The sequence below is a fragment of the Solanum stenotomum genome, chromosome 5, assembly GCF_019186545.1.
Source record: "Solanum stenotomum isolate F172 chromosome 5, ASM1918654v1, whole genome shotgun sequence".
NCBI lineage: Eukaryota > Viridiplantae > Streptophyta > Magnoliopsida > Solanales > Solanaceae > Solanum > Solanum stenotomum.
The window spans coordinates 49662198-49669859 of record NC_064286.1 but is presented as its reverse complement, the minus strand read 5'-3'; the positions used below and the strand labels follow the sequence as shown (position 1 = coordinate 49669859).

Genomic DNA, 7662 nt, shown 5'->3' with positions numbered 1-7662 from the left:
ATGAAAAATAAAAAAAATGTCACAAACGCCCACCAAGATTATCAGATATATCATAATTGAATTATACATGCACCAGATAAACGAAAAATTTTAAAAAAAATATCATAAACGCCCACCGTGGGGCTCGAACCCACGACCACAAGGTTAAGAGCCTTGCGCTCTACCAACTGAGCTAGACGGGCTTGTTGAATCTAAAATGTAGTTGTAAGAAACCATGGGTTCTTTAAGAATGTGGGGCATAATTTGTCAGATATTATGCCGCACAACTAAGTGATTTGCGATTAAAGACCAACACGAAATAGGGACAAAAGTGCAAATGACCTCATTTTTAAAAAAATAACATTGATGTTTAGATCAATTTGCCTGAACTTCGACTAATTTCACCATATACCTGTCAGCAGCCACACAAGTACCGGTTATCTTCATCTTCATAGCTATAGACATTTTTCATTCTCCGCACTTTAAATATCATTTGAATACTTTGTGTTGTGTCCATAGAGTAAAAAAAATATCATAGATTACAAATACTGTTCACTTAATTTTTCACTTAAACTTGAGGATTCATATGGAAATTTTCCCACAAACATTTTTGAAATACAAGTACAAAAAACAGATCTTCACTTGAACATGATAACTTACATCTATTAGTACTTCTAATGGACCATAACGACAACAGGGAGTTGCTCGGATGGTAAGTACTCTCCACTTCTTGATTATACTACAGAAACTCAACTGCATCTTCTTATATATGCACCAAGCTTAATAGCTTAATCTACTAAATCTATACAGTCTAGAACAGTTTTGTTACCAAATATTTACTCATCAGTAGTTTTTTTCCTATACTCTTGATGTGATCAACTGAGAGAACTGGCTAAACAATTTCTATGAAGAAGAAATGTAATGCACCTACCTAAGAAGGACTAATAAACGTCGATGAATATTAGCTCGTCTAAAAGATCATCGAATATGAGTTCCTCGAGCTCCAATCCAACACATTCTGCATCAAATTGCAGGTTCATCCAATTGTCCCTTTTATCCAGATCACGACTCGCAGCATCATCAAGTAATGATTGATCATTCTCCAGTTTGAAGCTGAGCCACCAGCTTACATCTTTCCATACCTCTTCAAGCAGATAATATCCAACATGTAGCATTGGATGGATATAAGAACGAGATGTTAAGGCCTTTGGCCAGTATAACGATGATTTCTCGTAAAGTTGTAGTAAGACCTCATTGATCAAATCAAATAGAAGAAGTTGATCATAGTTTCCGCTTTCTTCAGCGTACCCTGAACATTCGGGTTGAGAAAGAAATGATCCTCCAAGTTCCTCAAATACTGAAAGGTTCATATATTCATTTCCACTAAAGCCTGATAGGTTCAGTACATCTTTTACATAATTGAATTCAGCTTTGTTTTTTTCATCCACCTGAATTTGAAATAGATTTGTCGTCTGTTCATCGCCTAATATTTCTTCTTCATTGGAATCAAATACATTTTCCACTATACCTGAGGAATCCATGTCAGATTCATTCAGTTAGTTAGCAAAAAAAACATCGCAGCAGAAATTTAGAAGTTTTGGTTTTCGTTCTAATATGCTTGCAGCGAATATGATCACCTATATCTATAATCTATATTTGAGTCTGGGTAAGGATACTAATGTATAATATGCACCACCAGAGGCGGACCCAAAATTTGAAGACGGCAGGCACCTTATCTTAACATAAATGCCAACAAAATCTTCAATGATGACTAAGAGATAATACTGTGTCAGACTGGTCGCTATCAGCGTGAGAAGTGATGAAAACACAAGTATATAGGTCAAATATGATTTCTACGCTAATAATTAAACTTTAACACAAAATGAAACAATTGAGATAGATAGCTCAGTGGTTAAGGTTGTGCAAAATGTATGGAGAATGGGAGAAGAATGTAAGATTGCCTCAAAATAATACCTTCAGTCGCAGAGAGATCTGCTGGAATGGTACTAGCTTCTTGAATTATCATATCAGGCAAAGTAGTCGAAATCGGTTCATCCAAAGTGGAATTAGTAGATGAATTGTCATCCATATTGTATTCAACCGGAAAAGAGTTTTCCTCCGTCTTTAAGCCACCAATGTCATCGGAATTCTCTCTAACATCAAGAAAATTTTCTGGAATCTTTGAGTCTGAACATGAATCTTGTTGAGTTTTCTTTTCTGGAATATCCAGGGATTTTTGTTCATTGGACCTGGTAGCCCCTAAATATAAGTTGCTGCTGGATGCAGTCGATGCAGCTGTATCAATTGTTTCTGAATAACTAGCTTCGGGAGTGTCCTCAATTCGGAAAGAAGGGTAATGCCTAAGATCAGGTAAGGAAAGAATCCTCTCCAGGACTATAGGCCTACTTCTAGCAGGTGAAGGTGATCTAGATGCTCTCAAACTCGACCTTTCGGAGCTGTTCTGTTTTTCATCCCTACTGAAGCAGGTTTCAAGTAATCTACTATAACTGTCTAACGAGTCATTGAGCGATGACGTTCTTTTAAAGGATTTCATCTGACTCTTGCTAAATGGAGAATGACAGCGAGAAGTGCTACCCGTACTTTCTGAAAATGATCCGTCACTTCCATCTGGTTTAACATTCTTGGATGACCTACGACCGTGTGGAACCTTATGAAGGACAGCATCCATAACAATCCGATGCTTCTCCTTACGACTCTCCTTAAGAGCATGTGTTATTTTCTCCTTCAAGTTCCTGAAACGTGCAAGGACAAGTTTACTATTGTGGCGCTTGTGTTTGAGTGCAGCAGATGAACTCGGAGGGAGCTTATCAAATGATTCAAGTCTTGTCAGTACACCTTTTGCGACTTCCTCCTCGTTCCTCGTTACTAAATGTCTATTCAACTTTTCTGCAGATTCAAATCCAGCAGACCCCAAGAGTTCACCCCTAATTTGTGACTTGTCTTGACTGCTCTTATCATTGCTTGGCCTGGCAGCAATTTTTTCAAGTGACAGACACGAAGGAAATGACACGGACTTGGTTAAGCCTTTGGATGCACGTGTACCGTGTAACTGACGTGCTAACGAAGAATTAGGGTCCTGTAATATTTTAAGGAACAACTCCTCTCTCATGTTTAGTAAATCAAGAGCATCCAAAAATAGCTTCGACTCTTCAACTGACACATTTTTAGTCTGCTCCCTAAGATAAAGTGACTGTGTACGACGAAAACTGAAGTTTGTAATTGGTTGTTTCCCGTTCTTGTTAGTATCACATTGCTTTAAGTGATTCATATCAAGCATAGAAGCACACAACTCACATTTCTTGTTGTTGGTAACATCATCCTTTCTCTTCTCCGGCAGGGGTGGATCTAACAAACTAGCAACGGACGAATACTTATTCTGAGGCTGCTGCAAAATCTCATCATTTAGACGAATTTTTGGAGAATGCTCTACATTGGCAGGGCCTAGATAACGAATAGGAGCAGTTTGTTCCAGCGGCATTCTTATAGGACAGGACAAAGTTAGGCGATGTTGGGCCCTTTTACTAGATAGTAGCTCTTTTGTGATCAAAGTTTTTAAACGAGACTTCATTGAACTTTTATGCTGAGTGGCTACTGTTTTGGCTGCTGCTTTCACTACAATCTGAAATAGTGAATTTGTTAGCATATACAGTTATGTGCAAAACACATGTTGTCTTATTGCACATGTATCAGAAAAAACAACGACAAAACAGAAGCGGAAGAATAACAAGAGGCAAGCATGAAGCAGGTTACTTACAGGGGAATCATCAGATTTGACATCTATTTTTTCTGGAATGTTAGAAGAATCAGTTGCAGTTGCAGTTGCATTACTCCCACGATCTCCTGTCGCTGAAAAAAATGAAACAGTATATCATACCTTGTTTTCTACTCACTTGTTTTAAGTGTCAAATCTTGATGGTAGTCAAGGACTAAAAGGAGTGGCGTATAGCGTGACTGGACATCCTTCATCGGAAAATTGTACCAAGTATGTAAGTCAAGATTTACTTCTTGTACATATATTTAAACCTTGAATACCCTTAGCAAAATTGCTGGCGCCACTGACTAAAATGATAAGTTGAATATGAACAATGCTACTTCACAATAAATAGGCTTAAGCCTCCAACATCAAATCCTTCATGTTTGGAAATGCTATATAGAATGAAAATATGATCATTTTTATATCTACGACAACATACACAATATAAATCCCACAAGTGGAATCTGGGAAGGGTAGGATATACACAGACCTTACCCCTACCTTTGTAGGGTAGAGAGTCTGTTTCCGATCATTTCTATATCTAGTTAAGGAAACTATTCTACCAATAAGTAATGTTTTTCTTACCAACAATATGCTTTGCACCGCCCTGCTTTATGTACGGCAGGCGTTTCCTAACTTGATGCCACCGATGTTGTTGATTTAAATGATGAAGTATCCCAAACATGCATCCCGGAGGATTACATTCTCGTCGACTTCTCAAACCCTTCCCCATTGTGTTACAATATACTCTTTGTGAACCAGCTACAGATACTACCTAATTGATTTAAAGTTTTCCAGCATCCTACACCTGATACATGTGATGTATACTGAATTAGCCAAAACTGATGGATCAACAAGGAGTAACAGAACACAATTCAAAATCAAAGGGAATGTAAGAATTTATGCGCGAGACCTTACCCCACCTTGTGAAGTAGGGGTAATATCTGCATACACTCTATCCTTTTCCGACCCCATTTATGGGATTTCACTCGATTTGTTATTGTTGTTTTACTTTACTATCTATACTACACTTGGTACAATTATCATGTCACCTATTTTTCCATACCAAACAAAATATTGAAGGAAAAAAATTCCAAAGAATAATCTATTTCTTAATGGAAAACATTTTCCCTCGAAAATATTTTCCTTAAACGAAACCACCCGTCAGGGGCGGACCCAGTATTTAATCTCTATGGTTTCAACCATTAAGTGGTTTGAAAGTTATAAGTTCTTACTTACTATCTATGACAATTTTATACATAAATTTATATTCTCACATAGGAAAATTTTAGGTTTAGATGAACCCGATCCGCCTCGTAAATGTCGGGTATCTAATGGGATCTAAGTCATCTAACAAGTAAACTTTCAAAATTTAATTTGTTCCTGGGTAATCAATTTTGAGATCCATGACAATAAAATATCTTCAGAAAAATTGGAAAAAATTAAATTAAATACTGAATATTTGTCATCCTCGTACCTTCATAATAAGCCTAGCAATGGCAGAAATGTCAAAATCTGAAGAAACAACGAAAAAAATAGATAAAGTGATAGAGAAATTACTAATTTTGTCTGTTTTTGATGAGTGGAAAAATAATGAATTTTTTCTCTCTTAGTTTTGGCGCCATTTGTATGCCAACCGTTCTCCGTTTCTCCCTCTTATGTACTAACCGTTTATCGATTTTTTTATTTTTTTAAAAAATATGGATAAGGTTTATCTATTATTATTCTCCAAATTTTATTTATAAGATTACACAAATATGTTATTATCATTAATTTAAGATGAACATTTGATGAAAATAAAAAAATATTTGTTTTAAAACAAATTTAAATGATCAAAACTAGTAAGATGATACTCGGATAAAATTTGTAACAATACTATTTTTTATTACTTCCTCTGTCCCTAATTACTTGTCTATTTTTTTTAATTGTCCCTAATTACTTGTTCATTTTGACAAATTAAGAAATTATATTTTTTTTTACCTATTATACCCTCAATTTATTACTTTGAAAAATGTAGATTTTCTTGAAATCTTAAGTTTTTAATTCATCAACTCCATAATTAATAGGGGTAAAAAAGTAAACTTACTATGCCAATAATTAATTTCTTAATAGGTGTGACAATTCAAAAGTGACAAATAATTAGGGATAGAAGGAGTATTTCTTTAAAGAAAGAAATAAACACATGAAATCCATGCTTGGATTAATAAAAATTTTGTCCAGAAAATAATAATCTGGTAAAAAAAAATCTTGCAGTAATCATAGTTAAGTGTTACAATCTTTATTAATCATCTGGTTCCTCTTTTTAAATATAAATTCAGAGTCTTTAATAAGTTCGATTGTAGAGTAATATTTGAATGGCTCTTCCATTTTTTTAAAAATAATCCTAATTAATTTTTTTTAATTGTTTGTTAAATAGTTAATGTTAATTTAGCTAGAAAATTCGAACACTAACAGAAAACTAAAAAGATCCCGCTAACAGTCTAACCGCCTTTCTATTTTTTTTCCCAACAAAACTTAATGATATTAACAACCAAATGGAGGGGGACATAAAGCAAGCGCCTAACCTCCTTTTACATCTTAGGGTAAGAAAGATCCTATCCTATTAAGCAACTGATCCAGAGATCTTAACAAAACAAAACAACTATACTAATGAATTTAAACTACAATTGTTAATGCATATAAATAAAAGTATTCAAGGTGGATCAATTTTTCAGGTATTAGTCTTCTTGGCTCTTCTTCGAAAGGTGGGAAAATCCAATTTATTCATCCTAAGAAGACCTTTAGTCACTTCTAGAAGATCCTCTTCTTGCAAAAAAATCTTCGGGTCTTGAATTTGAGTGGCATATTTTGCTAGAGCATCTGCCACTTCATTTGCTTGTCTCTCTATAACAATGTTTAACTGTTATATTTTTGTGATTAATTAAGAGTATTATTTCATCAATGATACCTAGAATCCTCCAAGGAGGCTTACAAATTCCATTGATCATTTGAACTACTATCATATATGTAAAACATTACTGTAGTAACGTTTTAGGTGTAAAACGTTTTTCACAATAACGTTTATTGAGAATTCAATTACGGGCCACCGAATCCAATCCTAAAAACTTAAAACGTTACTTACGAAAACGTTTCTTAAGAATCCAATCACGACCTTCGAATACTGCAAATTTAGCTATAAAACATTACTCACAGTAATGTTTTTCAGTAAAACAAATTTAAAAAAATCCCAATCGTAATTAAATTTAAGTGAATAGTTTTTTATTAGTGCAATTATGTTAATTTCTAGTTGTGGATCGATGTCCAATTGTGTTAATTTCCTTTCAGTTATCTACTGTAATGTAACTCAAATAATTAGCTTGATGCTCAAGGATGTCTTTTTGGTAGTATCGTTTTCTTTTTTACAATTAGCAATGACTTTAGTGTCATAAATTTTTCCCCTCAGGTGAATTCTTCTGGTGTTAATAATAAGCCTTGTGCTCCTATTTTTTGTCAAGTACACAGCTAATACAAGATTGGTGTACATGGTTTTTTTCATTGAACGATTGAACGGATTTAGCAATGTATCTACTTAATGTGTTGACCTTAACTATAATCACCTCTGTCTAAGGAGAATAAAAATATGAAAGTAAAAAAAATATAGAGAAAGAATGAGACCTCCCAATGGTTATTCTACTATAAAATTTGCAAACTATATGAATCCTCACTAACCAAATAGGCCATCATATAACGTAATTTGTATCAGCTTTATATCATTAGCTGATTAGAGGTGGAAGTATAACCCCCATCTTAGCAAAATTACTTTCCATAACCATTGGAAAAACACAAACCATGCCTCAAACTAAATAGATAATTACAAAAGTCTCCGGTGAGTAATAAACCATGCCTCAAACAAAGCTGCAAATTTTTCT

The 7662-nt window shown here is 34.5% G+C and overlaps 1 protein-coding gene and 1 non-coding gene across 2 annotated transcripts; both read right to left on the bottom strand.

The window, feature by feature from the left end:
- Positions 1-109: 109 nt before the first annotated feature.
- TRNAK-CUU (transfer RNA lysine (anticodon CUU)) lies at positions 110-182 on the bottom strand. The gene has a single exon. It is a non-coding gene; the product is annotated as a tRNA-Lys (tRNA).
- A 676-nt stretch (positions 183-858) lies between these two features.
- LOC125865284 (uncharacterized) lies at positions 859-4564 on the bottom strand. Its single transcript, XM_049545492.1, has 4 exons — positions 4340-4564; positions 3755-3846; positions 1954-3619; positions 859-1507 (listed from the first exon to the last, which is right to left on the bottom strand). Exons 1-4 carry the CDS (start codon positions 4485-4487, stop codon positions 921-923), a joined length of 2493 nt encoding a protein of 830 aa, XP_049401449.1. The 5' UTR covers positions 4488-4564; the 3' UTR covers positions 859-920.
- Between the last annotated feature and the right edge of the window lie 3098 nt (positions 4565-7662).

Excerpts from the sequence above, each read along its gene's own strand:
- LOC125865284 (XM_049545492.1), bottom strand. The coding sequence starts at position 4,487 with ATGGGGAAGGGTTTGAGAAGTCGACGAGAATGTAATCCTCCGGGATGC. Across the intron at positions 3,847-4,339 it reads CGGTGCAAAGCATATTGTTG|CGACAGGAGATCGTGGGAGT; the intron begins GTAAGAAAAACA and ends CATTTTTTTCAG. Across the intron at positions 3,620-3,754 it reads TCAAATCTGATGATTCCCCT|ATTGTAGTGAAAGCAGCAGC; the intron begins GTAAGTAACCTG and ends TCACTATTTCAG.